At 45.2% G+C, this 18187-nt stretch overlaps 1 protein-coding gene across 18 annotated transcripts in view; it reads right to left on the reverse strand.

Moving 5' to 3' along the window:
* The window catches only part of RBFOX2 (RNA binding fox-1 homolog 2), a 179400-nt gene that overhangs the window by 65099 nt on the left and 96114 nt on the right, over positions 1-18187 (reverse strand). For all 18 annotated transcript variants that reach the window (XM_032107747.1, XM_032107755.1, XM_032107751.1 and 15 more), the window contains one exon: positions 3026-3250. In XM_032107747.1, the coding sequence (XP_031963638.1) occupies positions 3026-3250 (225 nt within the window). The remainder of the gene's footprint in view (positions 1-3025; positions 3251-18187) is intronic.

Raw genomic sequence — 18187 nt, forward strand, 5'->3', positions numbered from 1 at the left:
GTATGACACCACCTACTGTGCCAATTTCTTTTCCATGCCCCAGTCCTGAGACCTCTGAATGCTTTCCACTACATTCAGACCTCCATAACTGAGCTCGTCCTTAGCTGGTGACACCAACCAGTTATTCCCCTTTGTTCAGGGTTTTAGACTGTGTAGGAAGGCATGGACTTTGACTCTCAAAGTTTATTTTACGTAAGTTCACTGCTGATCTTTGACCTCAGGCTCCCAGAGCACTGTCTATTAACTCAGACACCACCACTAATCTCAAGTCATTCCAGCTCACTTGCCCACCAGAGCTAGCCAAGTTTCTATGAAAAGGTGCTCCTACCCTGTGCATTAAGGACCCTGTTACAGACCACATTACATTGCTGTGTAACATCTTACCAACAAGATCAAGCCCCCTTTCCATGAGGGATCTTTAAGCCACCCCATGTCCTTTTGCAATTTTCCTAAAGGCTATCAGCCTGAAAAGCAGGAAAGCCCCGCCATCTGACCACACCTTTTGCTATCTCCCTCTGTCCTGCCAAGAGAACCAATCACAGGCCTTGTTCTTAAAAGCAAGCAGGGAACTTATCTGTCCGAATGAAGGAATTTCTGAATCATCCCATAGGAGCACAGGCTTCAAATCAGCAGCTAAAAAATCCACTGGCTGTTGAGTCTGGGGTATCGCCTTCACACACGTGATAGCAGCTGTGCTTGTCAGTAGCAGTAATGGGAGGGATGGCTCATACCTCACCCTGATGACTTTTTGCTCTGTTAAAGTTAGCACTGCTGTTTGAGCAAGATGATAAAATGGTTAAAGGAGAAGATGCCTTAAAGCGTAACAGTCTAGTCCACATGGACTGAACATGTGTGTCAAGTAATAGCCAGCACATGAGATGGACAAGATGCTTGACATTAGCTGTAGATGTTTAAGACGAAATAACCAATCTCTTCTGCTGTATTTTAATAGCATGCTTTAACTTGAGTAACTACTGAGCCTTCTTGCTTCCCCTAGTTCCTGCATCATTAACTGGCGTACTGAGGAGGAGAAAAGTTACAGGGAATTACACCCTAAGGCAGCCCACAGAATCAAAATAATTTCATAGAGAAGGAGTCCTAGACAGAAAGATAAAGGGACTTGGAAGATCCAGGATGCAGTGGATGTGGAAGTCTAGCATGTGAAAAGCCGCTGGTTGAGGCACCTTTCCCCCTGCTCCCACAGATTTCTTCGTGTGCCACCATCTGGGAACCTCTGGGTTTGTCCAGTCCCAGCCATAGCAGCCACAGCAACGCCCTTGTGTGTGTCCTTACCCTTTCCCAGCCAGCTACGGCCACAAGCCTGACTCTGCATGCTCAGCTTGCACGTCTTTAACCACATCAAACAGTCACTCCAGACATGCACACCTGTTTCCAACAGCCAGTACAAGTGCTGTGTGTTATTCAGCCTGTTTCTTGGATAACCCCCTGCCAGTCAGGCTCCCTCCACAGACTCCTGGCAATACCACTGCCTGCCAGCAGTCTCCCAGCAACACTCCCCCCCGCACAGATGGGCTCCCAGTCCCTCCTCACAGGCTAGCCACAGCCTGTGGGCTCCTTGGAGCCAGCATTAGTTGATGAAACACAGAGCTCGGCCCTGCAGAGCCACAGAGATGGCTCCTAATATGGAAGAGGAGAAGGAAGGCTGGCAAGAGCTTATATCCAAGGTCAAGGCTCACATCATTTCCATTAGAAAGAAATGCTCTTAAGCTCTGGACAAGGATGGGAACAGCAAAAACACACGGGGAAAGCCACTGCCCTGTTTTATTCCCTGTTTCCAGCTTCCTCATCCAACCGGCAGTGCCTGAGATAGTTGTTTGCTGGAGACAGGCAACCCAAATCTCATGTGTTGGAACAGTATCGGACAATCTGGTGCTAAAACGATGACTTGCATTTCTGAACACTGTTAATTTCTGCACCAGCTCTAAGTTTTATTTCCTGCCTGGTCTTTTCTTATCTACTTTTTTTTGCCAAGCAAGGCACCCTAAGTTCCTTTCACACCCTACCAACGTGCCTCAGAAAGTTTGTACTCTTTTTCTTCTTCAAGATGCCTAATTGCGGCATTCCCAGGAAGAAATCAAAGATATCTTATCAAAGTCATGACCGACGGCGCCAAGCGTGCAGCCACTGCCCACTGCAGAAGGAGCAGAGGCACACACCAGGAACCATGAACACTTGAGTTGGCACTATCAGTTCTTCCAACTGTTGGCACTGAATTCATTCAGTACTTACCAGGGAAAGAAAATAATCTCTACAAGCCAAACACCAACTACAAGTAAAACTGAAAGCATTAACAGATTAAATCCGCCCCTGAGCGCCGAAGGCTCTCACCATAAGGCTCTTTATTAGGAAGTTAAGTCTTAACAAGTGGCTTAAGGGGTGGATAAAGCTTTTCCTGGGATAATCTGCCAGCATGTTGCCCAGTGCCAGTTCCAGGCCATGGAAAGAAGAAAGAAAAAAATATAAGATGATGAAAATCTTGGTTTGGTAAATGGATGACCAGTAGTTGAGAGCTCATCTCCTGTCTTTGCTCCCTGAAGCTCACTGCTGTCTTCAGAAAGTCAACAAAAAGTAATTTTCTACTCTGCTACCTTCCTGAAAACAAAACCACATTGGGATTACACCTAAAATGCATGTGCTAACCCTAATTCTTTGTACTGTCAACCCTCTAGAATTTGCCTCCATCACATCTATTTGAACCATTCGCCAATTAACGCAAAGTAATTAACACTTTTGTAAGAGACTGTCTTTGGACAATGCCACCACGGTAAAACCACCATGATCGCTGATTTCAAGTCCTACTGCTCTCTGCAGGCACCAATTTACAAGGGGAACATGCAAAAAGGGAAACCCCGTAATGGAAGGTCAGAAGCCATGTTTTGTTTATAATTCTCCCCTTTCAAGCCTGCTGCTGGTTTGCTGCACACTTGAGAAACAGCAATCTAATCAGTGGCTGCTTTTCCCCAGAGCACTGTGCTGTTCTGGCTGGGCACCCTTGTGCACTTACTGCAAGAGATCCGTTCTGCGTGCTGGCCGTGTTCGTGCTCTGCTCTCCATGAGGCTGCGTGCTTCCGTAGAGTGTCAGATTGTGCTCGCTGGTCTGGCCTGCATAGTCCTGAGTGTGTGGCACCCCATACTCTGTGGGAATCCCATTCTGTGGGGGTGGCGGAAATGGGATTGTGGTGAATGGCTGCACCATTGCATCAGGAGTTGCTGCTGGCTCCTGGTTACCCTTAAGAAAGGAAAAAGGAGAAAACAGCTTTATACTACAGAAGATAGATCAAAACATCAGCCTAAGAAACAACACACACGTTGGTGTGAATATCCCACTCACTGTCACCATAGTATTCCACAGGCTTCTATTATCTCTCCTATCAAAAAGCGCATGCCTTGCTCCTCTGAGCCATGACACTGTTTCCTTAATCTTTTCAGGGCAATTTTCTTGCTACTGGGTGGCATATAGCGAACAAATTACGGGGTTTGCAGATTGCATACCCCTGTGATCTCATACAAAGCTTTACACACAGAAAGGTGTTATTTCAGAAAAGGGAAGAGGCACTCAAACATTGGAAATGAGAAGGAAATACAGAAGAACAGGGTTACTCAACATCCCTAAAAGTACAATAACTGTGTCCATCTCCTCCAGCCTGACCCTCACTGCTCACAAGCAAGCCCACACGCAAGCACATCGTATGGTTCAGAGCACACTTCTCTGTTATGTTACAGTGCTGAAAAGTACAGTTTTTTAAATCCATCTGCGAAGAAGCCCCCTCCTTTGCCCTGGCAGCACTGAGTACAGAGCACAGGTGCCCAGGTATCTGTTGCTGGAATATCCCATTTGCTTCTTGCTAGCCATGCAGGAGACACCAAAGAGCTCTAAGGAAACAAGCTGAGATAGCAAGCCAGGAGCACAGTCACTCTTTCCCAATGCTGAGCATCTCTACAATCACACAAGGCATTAATTACCCACTCCTCCCTCATCTTAGGGTATCCCACAGAGACCTCTTGGATAGTGGACTTTTTAGAAGCTTTTAGCGCTGTTTTAGATGTCGCTAACACCAAGCAGATGACTCAGAAACAGAGAACTGACCATGCAAAAGATATCCCCAGAAGACAATAAAAATGCTACCCCACCATGTCAGAAAACCACAAGAAGCAAACAAAAAAGCATGCAGCCCTGCAGCCTCTGCAGGGATCTCACCAAGGGGGGAGCTGCATTCAGCCACCCGGGGTGAAGGAGAACAGCCTTGACATTGAAGCCCAGCCCTGGGAAGCCCAGGCTGCTGCACTGCTCCTACTGCTTTCACTGCCGCAGCAGAAAAAAAATCCACAGAAAAGATTTATGATAGGAGGGCTGTTTGATTTATGTGTGTGTCAATGGACTAATCCTGATTTTAAATTTTGGCTGCTGTTCCAGCCCTGGGTCCTCCCCCACAAAGCCTGGAGGTGCTCGAGGCTATTCTGACACCAGCATGCTTAAATCAATGGAGTAAAAGCAAAACAGACCTTATCCCATGGACAGGAAAGGCAGAGTGGGAATTACCAAGCAGCCTTTCAGCAGAGAGCATGCAGGGGCTGACGGACCTCCAAAGAAGCCGGACAAACCTTTCAGCCCCTTTATCAGCCTACCTGCAGCTTTCCCTTCCGGGCGGAGGAAACAATGATAAACGCAGTGCACCTCCAGCCAGCACCGGGTCATTCAGACACTGGCTGAATCCCAAATTTGCTCTGACATTAGTCTATCTGGTCTGCCTCCCCTGGGGGCCACGTGGCCACGCGCTCCCGCAGCTGGGGAGAAGGAGAGGGAAGGGCATTCAATACCACTTAGCAGAGCCGAGCTGCAGCCTTGGCCCATGCTGAAGAACGGGCGGTTTCAAGTCCAGCCTTGCTGCCTGCAGGAACACAAACTCTGCAGCCTTATCTGAGAAAGAAAAATTCAGGCAAGCATGCCAGCCGTGGCCAGTGCTCAGCTCCTTGCACGCACTCCCTCAAGCAGTGGCAGCCTTGCGTCGCATGCTCGCAGCTCTGCGGAGGTTTTTCCACGCACCAAGCACATTTTCTGGAAGCAGGACAGGGTTTTTGTTTCCCCCTAAAAAAGGAGGGCAGCTCCACCAGCCCTCTGGCTCTGCTCATTCCTTTGCTATTCTCAGCCTCCAAGCAAGCCACTTCTAACTCGACCTAACCCCATCATCAAGATCTGCAGAGCGAGTTCTAAAACAGGAGGCAGGACAGGCAGAACGATGGCCATCCCACTGCAAACCAGGTATCAGCAATCCTCTTGCTCACCTATTCAGACTGTTTACATGACAGCTCCATTCTGTCCACATACTGTCTCCTTTCCAAGCTCTTCTGATTACAGTATTTCATTGCATTTAATGGTCTGCGTTCTTCTGTACAGCCCACATTGTCTGCTCCTTTCTTATAGGAGCTTCAAATAGGAGCTAAATAGGAAACTGAATTTCTTCTCAATTAAAATTTTTTCCACAGGAAAAATGGAGGAGCAGAAACTATTTTCAGTCTTCTCAGAACAAGCTAGATTTCCAAGCCAGCAGCATCCCAGGTCAGAGGAAAAGAATGCTGATTAGCCCCAAACAAAACCTATTCTGCCATCCTCTCAACAGTGCAGGGCTGCTCCCCAAAGGACATAGTCCAGCATTCTGTTCAACCTCACTTTCAGACTACTTAAAATGCCAGCCCATGAACCTCATATAATCTTATTTTCAATGTTTTTACCCCTCAGTTAATACTGTTCCTTCCAGTTTAAATGCATTTCAACCTTTTAAATATTTTCTCTCCCTTCTTCAATTACCTATAAATGTTTGAAGAATGAAAAATGCTTACTCTCTCCTCTGTTGCTTGTGGCATTTTGATAATACATATTTATTTTGAGTTTAATCACATCTCTCAAGCCAAAATATCCTGGTAACTTTATTTATTGCTCCTCTCTGACCTTCCTAAGATTTTTTAAAGAAGGATTTCTGGTACAGAATAAAATGTTTTTAATACCACTGTCACTCCCCCACTCCTCAAATCACACTAAGATGCAAAAATCGTATCTTTTATTACAAATGTATCCTTCATTTAATGTCTCAGGTTATCTGGAGATCTATCATCATTATATTTGTCCAGGTTTCATCATCCCATGGAATATGTGTATCTCAAATTATTTTTCTCTTCATATGATTATGGACACATTTCCTGTCTGATTTTTTTTTTTGTAATTTTAATTTCCTTTGATGCTTTAGAATTACTTTTTTCCCTGTTTCCACTAGTGTCTACAGAAAAGGACTCCTGATGAGATCTCTGCAGGTTTCACAGCATACTGATATCCTCCAAACCCAGAGGAGATTCTACCTCTTCTGTTATTCTACCAAATTTCAACATTTACACAACACTTCATATTTTCAAGGACTAACACAGAACACACACACACACAAAAACCCCATTAATCTTCAAACATAGAACCTGAACTCCTTCCCCTGCTTCTAAACCACCACGTAAAATTCTGCAGTCAGGGGTGCTGCTTCTCACACTTCTCAGGAGGTACAGAGAGCATGGAGAAACCCTTAAATTTCTGAGTAAAGGTAAGTACTTAGGAGGATAGACTCGACAGAAAGTATTTTGTCTATCCGATCTTGACAACATACCTCACTGCAATGCCAGTCCTGCTTGTTTTAGCTCATGAAGATGTCTAAAAAGTTAACTAAAATGCAACAAAAAATCGATATAGACATGCCCAAGAGCAGTCACCATCCCCAAACTTACACCAGGATGCCATCACAGGACTAAGAAAACCTGGTTGCAGCTCCTCACAAAAGCTATTGCCATCTTAAACTTCTGTGATGGTATGAAATAATTTTTAATCAATGTTCAGGAGCAGACAGACACCTCTGTTGGCTACAATGCATCAGGCTGGCAGTCTCCAGGGGGTGAGTGTGAGGGACATTTGGTTGCAGGAGTAATTTTGGCAGTTCCAGATTAACTGACTTGCTCTGCCAGTTTGTGCTGCCATGCACCAGCCACGATAGCTGCCATCCCATGCTCAAACTGGGAAAGGCTGTTCAGTGCAAGTGAAACAGTGTAATTAACACAATCACCTTAAAAAAAAAAAGATAATACTTCAGCACAATATATGGTAACTATAGTTCAAAGAAAAGCAGCAATTCCTGTGTTTTCTATTCATTCTGTTGCTCTGTTCCCACAGAAATAATTCATTCACATCAGGCAGGAATTCAAAGCAGCTGCCCCCTTGCAAAATGTTGGCATCTGATTCATGAGCACCCAAGCCCTCAGGGCACAAGAACGATATGGTTACCCACTCTGCTTTCAGGCCCTTATTCTCAGCCCTGCAAAGGTCCAGTCGTGTACTTGCAGGTGCTAACTTTCTTCCTTAAGTCAGGGGTTTGCCTACACAGCTCAGTACAAACCCATCCCACATTTTGTTTAAAAAACAATTTAGTTCAAGCAGTGAAAAATCCCTAATGGGGACACACTTCTAAGAGCTTATGCAGCTTTAAGTTAATTAATGAACTTTTGCAGCTCCAAGCTAAGCGGAGGAACGATGAGTAACCACATGTGCTGGTACCTTGAGGAAGGGTGGGAGCTGGGGATGACAACTCAACAAGGAGCAACGTGGTTCAGCAAATGTGACACAGGATGAATTCTTTCAGCAGACAGCAGGTGGTGATCCAAGATCACGGCACTGGAGCACCAGGAGCGAACACCAGAAATGCACACAAAGGCCTCCTGCTTCCATAAAACTGCCAAAGATCAGTCTGTTCTGTGAAGGAGTGGTTTTGTTTTGCTCATCAGAAAAACGGGTGTAAGTAGAGGCATATGAAAGGAGCCTTACAGCAATGGAGCTCCAGCTCTCTTCTGTATCGGTACGCCACAATATGCATAGATAGTAAAGCCTGACCAGCCAAATAAAAATTATACTCCTGGAAAAGTTAAACCAGTACAATTTCTGTACAGATGTGGCAAACTGCCACAGGGCAACTGGTCTGTGCTATCCATAACCCTACTGTGAGTCATCAGCATCACAAAAAGGTGCAGAGAAATGGTACAGCATATAAACATCAAACAATCTCTTAAAAATGCCTTTGAACTCTGCTAACCCCCAAATCACTGGGATAGATGCGAGTATAAGCCTATTAGTGGAATGGGGTTTCTAATACATATGTCTTCACTGAACTAATTTTATGAATCCTTGAAGCAACTGGCTTGCAGCTAATGGAGGCAATTAACCTGTTTGTGAAGACCAGAGCATTCCAGGCTACGACTGTTTGCTCTCTGCACTAACCTAATCCCTTCCGTAAACAGCAAAAATGTTTGGAGCTGGGATCTGTGAAGAGCCTGGCACGAATCTAGAGCTGCTGCCCACCCTCAGCTCTCTGTATGAAAGGGATCCTTCTGAGTGAGGGGAATGCAGGGACCAAGCTGTCTCCTCCTACACCCCAGGTCACAGCCTCCTGTCAGGGATGCAAACATCACACCCGGCTCCGGCACAGGAAGCAAAGCACTGCTCCCTGGCTGTACACAGACGAGAGAAAGGGCTTACCATACAAGGCTGCTGCTTAGGAGCATGAGACTAATTAATTAATTAATAATGGGCTGGTTTTCCCCCCCCTCCTCTTCTCACAGACCAAAAAAAAACGCTGCTGCAGCAGGGTCCCTTTCCCAGCCCCTTCTAACACAGTCTTCCTTCCCAGTTCTCAGCTGCAGCTTCAGAGGGGCTCTGGCTGGAGCTGTCACCATCCCACCTCCAGCTGTGCACTCCTGCCCTCTCTCCCCTGTCAGCCTGCCCACCACTGAGCCCTTTCAGCACGTATCCCAGGAAAAAAAAATTACTCACTTTTTATTGCCAGGTTAGTTTTGTTCCCAGTTAAGAGCGCTGAAACAGCTTGGCAAGGAGCTGGAAGAGAACCAGAGCCAGAAAGGACAGGGGGTGGAGAAGCTGGGGAGGGAAGGGCCATGGGCACCAGCACTTGGATGAGCAAAGGCTGCCAGGGAACCGCAGTCTCCAGCATGCATTAACCCTCTCCACAGGCAATCCCACAATTTGCCCGCTGATAACAAATGTATCGATGAGCAACTTCTTAGCAAATGGGAATGGACACAAAGCAGTGTGAATGATGTTCCCCACACCAACCAGGAAGTCCAGTATTATCCCTTCCACAAAAAAAAACCAGCCTGGGGCATTCATTACACCAAAGAAATTTCCACCCTACACTGGTGGCTCTCACAGCACATGGAACCTATACCTGGGTTTTTAAAACTGTGCTTTTGCTCTTTAGGGCCATGAAGATACTCAAACACAAGATAAAGTGATGTACAGAATTAAGAAGTGATGGCTTTCCAATGCCCCAGACACCCCAAAACAGTGATTTGCCCATGCCAATCCTGCAGGTGCCTACAAACATGATACAAGCTGTCTATCCCAAAATGCAGCAATAACACTTTCTCTGTTGTAGCCATTTCATTACAGATTAGCTTCTGAATGGGAAGAGCGGGTAAAATGCCTACAAGAAAAGAAATCTGGTGGTGAAAAGGATCCATACAAAGGATATAACCATCTCATATCCTTCATCTTTGTACAAACCCATTCCTGGATTCAGAGGGGTATGTGACCCTAACCTGACACCCACAGTCCACACTACAAAGGCATTTCTGTAACTCCAGAGAGCAAGACTGACATGCCTGTGTGTCTGGGACCCAGACTGATAAAATCAACACTCTTTCTTCGTGTGGGTTGATCATAAAAGCACCTTGAAGAGAATCATAGTAATAAGAGGTTTTGTATTTCATCTGCACATCTGGAGCTTGATCTTCATTTGATCTATGACACACTGTGGTAATAGAAAAGGATGCTGGATTTTGACTCTACTGCCACGGGCACGAGAGCAATTCCTCCTGAATCCTCCCAAAGGCAAACCCTAAATCTAGGTAGTTCTGGAAACATCTGCTGGAGTTTTATGGTAGTTTTGTTAAAACAAAGGAAAGTTAAGTTAATGTGTACACATTTTAAAATTTAAATCTGATGTAATCATTCAGGAAACACCTTTTGCACCGGATTAAGTTAAGCCCCAATAAGCTAATCATGCACCAGTAAAAAAAAAAAAAAAAATCTACGAAGAGATGCCTCACTCACACTTGCACCGAGCTAACCATTTAAAGGCATGTCTCCTTCAACTTCCTGGTGCAAGCTTGCACTATATTATCTAATCTTGCCCTTCCTAGATATGTAAATCAAGGGAAGAACGAGTTATCTTCCAATACACACTATCATTCCAGGCCACCAAAAAGTGTTCTGTAAAATAAAGCAGCTGGCCTTTTTTTTAATGCATTTAAGAACTTTACGGGAAAGAAGTTCAAGCCCCCCTTTTGTAGGAAAGGATGAAAGAAAATTATAGTCTTATCTTACTGTTATACACAGGAAGCACTCACTCATCCCCATGCTATCATCACTTCCAGTAATGGCCAACTTTTGCTCTACCCCTGTGCACAAACACAGGCTCTCAGTGCTGAATGCATGCACACTTGGTAAGATGCCCTCGGGCAACCTGCAAAGAGGCTTCCTGTTGGATATAGTCAAAGCTTTAGAGTTACGCAGTATTAATAAGGCCCAAGGCCACATCTACTTACCAGCCTGAAACATACCTTTCAGATTTTAAAAAGCACTGATTTCTGCTCTGAAATCTACATTATTCCCTACTAAAAAAAAAAAAAAAAAAAAAAAAAAAGTTAAATGTTACTGGCACAAAGGCATCCCAACAAATGCTTTCAATCCATTCGTGCTCTCTGGGGTTGATTAGAGGGAAGTGTGTTTTGAGAGACATCAGGGTCCCAACATCTGTTTGCATTCCATATTAGGAATTAAACTACCTCTGAGAATTACCAGGGAGAAGGGGGTAAGGGTGGAGAACAAAGGGAAAAAATCACCAGAATGGATATGTCCTCAGCAACAAAGCCAGCAACTAAAAGCTCAGGCTCAATTTTTCGGTCCAGATTGGTCCTTTAGCACCTACCCTGGTTGTGTTCTTCCCAGCTCTGCAATATTCCAAGTGACTATTTTCCACTTAACATTCACAGTTAAACATTCTTGGAGAAAAAAGATTTCCATAAGACGACTGGCTTTCAACAAATCAGCATGAAAATAAAGTCTCCAAATACTACGAATCGAGTCCTCTGTTAATCCAGCGGGCACCCAGAGCGGCAGAGACATGTTCCACACAAGGGAGATTACTCCTCTGTCAGGCAAAGACAGCTAAGTTCCTTCTCTGGGACCAGAATTGAAATGAGTCACAGCTAAGGAACAGTGTGCTGCAGATGTGTCACGTATGTTTAATCCAAGCTAACTGCCATCAGCTATTCAGCAGATTAGCAAACCAATCACTCTCTCCATTGCATGACTGCAGATCCTCTCTCAGGGAAGCAGCAGAAACCAGAGGCCAGTGGTGGGGAAGGAACGGATAACTGCTTTTCAGGAGAGGTTCATGGTTGCAGCAGGGTATCTGGGCGCTACGTGACACTTTAGATGGCACAGAGAACCTGCCTATGCTGCTTTTGTGCCCTACTCCTGACAGCTAACCAGTGGTTCCTGGTGCTGCTTAGAAAAAGAAGGGCTACAGAACATGGAAATGTAGCAGGGAAGAAAATACCAGCTGGTATCTCTTGACCAGGCTAGCAAGGTAGTGTCACAGTCACTGTCACCTCAGCTAATTCTGCAATCAGATTGCTCATTTCAGACAGCTTTGTTTCAAGGGAGAAGGTAATTCTCCAGATGATGTATTTCAGAAAACCAGTATCTGCTTCTCCAATGCCAATCAAGGACCTAGCTGGACGGATAAGCAATTTTTCATCACGTCTCTGTTCTGCGAATGGACTATTGCGCTCCATCTGCAAGTATATCACCAAACCTCAGTGAGGGTGGAGAGTTCTTCTGCAAGAATTCAAATGACTCTCCTGAATGTTTAAATCCTCATGAAGCTCCCTCAGCCCCTTAGAAAGATTTGTATCTACTTTAGTCACAAGGATTTCTCAGAGCCCTTGCTATGTGACACAGCTATCTGTAATAGACTCTTTCAGATCTCTCTGTATTTCCAGTGCTCTTCTAGGAAGGATTTTAAAGATCACTTTTGGTATCAGGCTTTCCTGTCCTTCTCTCCCCTGCTGTGAGGGCAATGAGCTGAAGGAAGCAGTGAGCCGCGCAGAGGGGCTGCTCTGAGCTGACTTGGCTCCTGGAGGACAGACAGACCTTAAAGCCCTGTCAGGCAGCTTCACTTATACTGCACTTATACAGGCCCCTGCAATTCCCCAGATTTCAGCGGAAAGCAGGGAAGTCTTCCCGCCTGCCTGCACTAACTCCAGCACCACACAGGAAAAAAGCAGCCCTGCCTCTGCTGCCAGAGCAGGAGGAGGAAGAAGGGAGAAAGCGCCGGGAAGGGGAGAACACATCTGGAATCAATTGGAGACTGCTGAATGCCTTGGAAAGAACTGCAGAGCTGGCAGAAACTGTAGCGAGGAGCCGCGTGTTCGGACGTGACTCTGAAGCAAAGGTGGAGAACGAGACGTATGCAGCATATTTAAACACAAAACCAGAGCTCCTCTAGAGGCTCTGGAGTTTTTTTCATGCAAGCAGCTAAACGTCTCAGCCCTGTCATATTTTCACTGCCAGTGGCCTATCATGGGTACGCTCGGAATTCAGTACGGAAAACAGGAGATGAGATGAGGCAAACGGGACCCATCTGTGACTTGAGTACCAGGACTCAGTCACGCAGCAACAACATTATATCAAGCTGCTCTCAGGGTGCAGGGCGGAGGAAGTCTGTGACTGACTTGGCACACATTTCAGAACAGAAATTTGACGGTTTAAAAACACAGATTTCTTCCCACAGTTACTTTCCACTCCAGCATTCTCCTATCTCCTGCTACTCATTTGTTCCAAGAGTAGTTTTCCATTTTCAAAGAAGCCTCCACTTCGTGTCCTGGAAAGCAGAGGTTCTGGAAAGGAGCAGAGAGTCATGGGGAAGCAACTCACCAGTGCAGCAGCCTGGTACAGAGAGTGACTACAGCTGTTCAGATATATTACCAACAAGTAGCGTGTGGGATGCATTGCTACTTGGGTACGTGGCCTTGGCCAGGTGAAAAATAAGATAATATGCTTCAACATACAAATTTTTAAAATGGAATTAAAAAATTCAAAAGGGAACATGAAAGAGCTACAGAAATGACCACAAGATTGGAAATAGCCACACGGCTGCACACTGAAAACCTTGAAAAGCCCGATTTATTTTGCTTATAATAAAAAAAAAAATTGGCAACTGATTATTTTATTAAAGTATATCAATTGTGAGGAAAATAAAGTAGATGCTAATACTATTTACGCTAATAAAAAAAGTAATCAAGAAAACCAATAGCCAAAAGCCGAGTCTGACAAATTAAGCTCTGATCAAAGACACCATTTCATTTTGTTTACTGATTTCTAAATGACAGTCATTAAGTCAGCTGGTGAGAAGGATTCAGTCTTTTCCATCTTCTCCTGTCCTTGTGCTGAAAACATTATGTCACCCAAAACAGAGGTACCTGAGTGAGACATAATGGCCTACAATGCAGGTACAGCCAGAAGAGACAATGTAAAGCCAGATCTATAGGACAATATCCTGGAAAGCTAACAAGAGCTGGTGGAAGTCAATGCACATAAATTAAAGCTGATTAAACTAAGCAGCATACACATTTATAAGCATAATGACCTCACCTTATGGAGAGGAACAAGCTACTGAAAAGTATAGGCGCAGTTTTGTGTACCCCCTAAAATGAAAAACTACCAACTGGCCTCGGAATCAGGGGCTCCACTTCCCCTCCCCGGCTGTTGTGAGATCCAGTCACACCACAGCCACTGCCAGAAAATTAATCCAAACAACAGTCATCTGTTTGGTCATAAACTCAACTGTCTTGCTTTAGATCTGCTTAAGCACGATGCCCAAAGTGGTGAGGAGGCTGAGCATATGGCCAGGGCACAGAGATGAGGGGGATTGTTCTTCTCACAGCAGCCCACAGTTACGCTACATTAAGTGCAACTTCAAAACGCACCTGAAAGCCACTTCATCCCAGAACAAGAGGCTACATGGACATTTAGCATATGCTATTGCCACTACCTGCTTCACTTGTACTTAACTTCTAGAGCATCCCCACGTAAGCCAGCATAAAGCTGGTTCATACACAGTGAATTTGTCATGTATCTCAGGAAAGATTTTCCCATTGTTATAAAATCCTTTTAAAGCCTCTTTTCCCCAGGCCTTCCAGCTAATGTATGTTTACCACATTCCTGCCGTAACCACGAACCAGTATAGACTTCTTCCCCACACAGGCCACCTGCACAGCTCATAGGTAAAGCTCGATGTCAGCAGCACATCTGACCACCTTTCAAGTGCCTCTTCCTGGGCTGGGTGCCACTAACGCAGCTCCTGCAGCCCCCACACTCAGCAGCACCCTTGCTACTACCACGTCAATGCCCTGGGACACATAAAGCACGTGTTGGTTTAACAGCAGCAACATGCAAAATATTCACATTAAACTACTGCATATCACTGGCAGTCCGACTTTTAAACTGCTCTATTTTACTGAAGCTAAGTAAATAAACCTTAAAAGCTAAATTGATATAAGAGCATCTCATGTCAGGGCACACCTGTCAGCATCTGCAGCTCCCTTAATATATTACTACATGAATTCCTGAGAAGTTTACCTCTCCATAATTCTCAGCAGATCCCCACCTTCCACAGACAAGTACATTAAAGGTCCTTTTTCCCCGCTCCTTGCACACCTATAGAAAGACAAGAACACAGCCTGTGCAAAACTTAAACCCTCTCAAACCAGTCGGTTTGCTCTTCTGTACATCCCTTTTCACATGCACAGTGTCAGGCTAAACAAAGCCACTCACTCCAGGATACAGGCCTGGAAAAAAAAGCATTAGCATCTGGCAACCAAGAGCAGCACCCCAGCATACGAGCCTGAGAGCAAATACAAGTCTCTGGCACGAAGAGGAAACACTGGGACATACGCCTGACTGCTCCTGTCAATCTTGCAGTGGGGGAATGCCCGTTTTTTTTTTTTTAAACATATTTTTATCATATTACTGAAAGGAAATGCCAGGGACTGCTGTGGCCCCTGTCCCTTGAGGCTCCACTGCTGCCATCAGGCTGCACTGCCTTTGCAGCGATGAATATTTAAACAGGGCAATAAATATTTCAGAGCACATTCATCCCAATAAGAAGTCTACTACCATAAGAGAGACGAGACAACCACATAAGGGCTGGGGCCGCCCCCTGTTCTGCCCCTCTGGCTCCTGCACTGCCTGCCCTTCCTTGGCCCTACTTCCCTCCAGCCCTCAACAGGCAGCTGACAGCCTCAAATATTCATGAGCACAGCTCCAGTTACTTTCCAAACAAGCAAAAACACCTGTGAAAAAAGTAACAAGGTGCTCTGCTTTCCACAGAGGTGCAGAACACAGCTAGCACATCCTTTGCTTTCACCTCTCCTGGGGCTTCTGGCTCTTGGGTGACCATACTCGGGAAGAAAATAATTGCTTGAAGACTTAAAGGTCTTAAAGGCCTTGAAGGTCTTAAATCTTTTAATACTGCACCTTAAAAGAGAAAAAACACTAAGATCACCAAACCCAAAGCTCAACCAGCACCCAGTCGAGAAAGAGTATGGGACAATGTGTTTTTACTCCCCACAACTCCCTTTCAGCGGTGCATTTATTCAGGCATTTCTCGGGTGCGAGCAGCTCTGCCAGCCTCTCAGTGGGATGCTAACAGATGTACACAGCTTGGCCATCACTGGCACAAATCGGCTAGAAATCAAGTTTAGGATGTAACAGAAAAACCACTCATTTACTCAGCTATCACCTGCATGTCATTCATATACTGGGGGCTATTTTCACTATGGCAGCGATTAAAGCTTGGGTTTGTAAGCAGGACTTTAGCTGTGCTCTCACCTCTAAACTTCTTGGTTTTTAAAGATAATTTCAAGGGGTAACTAATATTCTGCAGAAAATCAAAATCACATATAAAGACATTTATTCAGGATCAATAGGGCCATGAAACCTGCAGCCGGATTCAAAAATGATCTTTTGTAGCAGCTTCCACTGTGTATCTACCTAGATTCAAAAGACCTAACATATTTGCTGGTCACAGAGTATATGGAGAGGGCTTCAGAAAACAAGTATGCCTACTCTGAGTGAAAGGAAGCCAAAAAGACACCGTCACAAACAGCAGCCAAAGTGTTACACTGAATGACAGACACAAGCTAGTCTGCCCTGGCTAACTGAGCTGCACCATGGCATCTCCTTTCCAGGAAAAGGCTTTAATTAACAGTATGGAGAAAGAGAGTAATCTCTGGCTTTACTGGCACCCACGGACCATCTTTATAAGATGATGGTAACCAAACTGCAATGACAACGTGTCACTTTGAATGCTGTCAAAGGTGCCTCTTGGACTGCGCAAGAAGACGCTCTTCATATCTGGATCCTAGCCCAGCTCAAGGTACAAGCTGGGCACCAAATGGCTCAGCCCTATCATGGCTTGGGCACAGCAGGGAGCGTGCAAGGGTATGCGACAACTCAGCAAGGTCTGCAGATGCAGACTTGGATTAAACTGCTAAATTCCCCTGCAGTCTCATTTCAGCTGTTTTTAGACCTTTGAAGGAGAACAGCCGGGTCTTTGCTATGCACAGGAAGGGCCTGCAGCACACTCAGACTGAGTTTTTTACCGCAAGCCAGAGCTCCTGCTATTCCATCCCTGGTTCTCATAGCCAAGGGAAGAGACCAAGGCAGGCCCCAAGTGCTGCACAGCCTTCTTGGGATGGCCAGTTCCGTATTAATGAAATTCTCTCTCCTCCTCCTGCTCTGTGGCATGAAATGGCTCCAAACTGAAGTACTGAACTGTCAAACAGCAAAACCTCTTTCCAGACAGCATTTCAAGGAAGAGCCTACTGAACAGGTGGATCAATCGCCTGCCGCCACCCTCTGTCCCTTCTGCTCCTGAAAGAGCAGCAGCATCCCTTGGTCAAGACTTGGCCATCATCCACACCACCAAAAAGATGCTGTTTACATTAAAAGCATAAAATAGCAGTCGCAGCAGTGTAATTTAGTGAGTGACAACAATCCTGCTGCTTTGCCAGCGGTAAGTCCTAGGATTTTACATCTCTGCTTCTAACTACCACCCCAGCTGTCCTTCATATATCACTGAAACTAAAGGATCCAGTCAGAAGTCAGGCGCAACCTGGCCCAAAAAACACCTTGTACTTTCCTATCTTATTAACAGAGCTCATACACAGAGAAAGGAAAACATCTTGGAAGATGAGCAATTACCTCACCCAAGTAATTTAGAGCAGGAGCCACCATTTTACAGCAGACATCAAAATAATGAGCACTCCTCTGCTGACTCCGCAGCTCTGTGTTACTCCCATGATGGGCAGCATACCCAGCAGCATGGAAAAAACAGCATCTGATCCCAGGTAAGAATAAAAAAACCACATTTTTGATACCATACAAAAAACATTAGAAAGGAAAACAACATTTAATTTTTATGGCTCCTGAGGACCTCTCATGACTCAGAAAATAAATGCAAACAGATGAAAAAGTTAATTTGGATCATATCGGCTTCACTGGCATGCAAAGGACTGCGCAGGCACCCCGGGGAGAGGGAGGGAAAGATTTGCCATAGATCAGGTTACTATCACTGACAGCTGACCTAAAACACCACAAGATCTGAGCAGACTCTATGGTATCTTCTAATTTTCAAAGGTGCTACTGCCTCCTTTAAGAGATACGATGTGTGAAACATGTAACAGTGAGGTCAGGGAGGAAGGAGATCCTGCAGGACAAGTATGTAAGTGGGCCAGATGATAATCCTCACCGCTTTAGAATGAGCCCAATTAACTGAAACAAGAAGAAAGCAGAAGTGAATTGTTCTTTTGAAGATGTAGAATTTTCAATGCAAAGCAATGAGGACATAAGAAACTGGAATAATTTCTCCGCAGTCTGAAGCTACTGCATGGAACAGACAGAAGGCAGTTGCTCTGTCCTACAAAGATGCTCCTTGAAAACAGAGGTCTGCAACCCAACACACTCAGCTTGGGAAGTTAGAGACCCAGCTTGCTCATCCCCTAG

Source organism: Corvus moneduloides, chromosome 4 (genome assembly GCF_009650955.1).
Source record: "Corvus moneduloides isolate bCorMon1 chromosome 4, bCorMon1.pri, whole genome shotgun sequence".
NCBI classification, from domain to species: domain Eukaryota; kingdom Metazoa; phylum Chordata; class Aves; order Passeriformes; family Corvidae; genus Corvus; species Corvus moneduloides.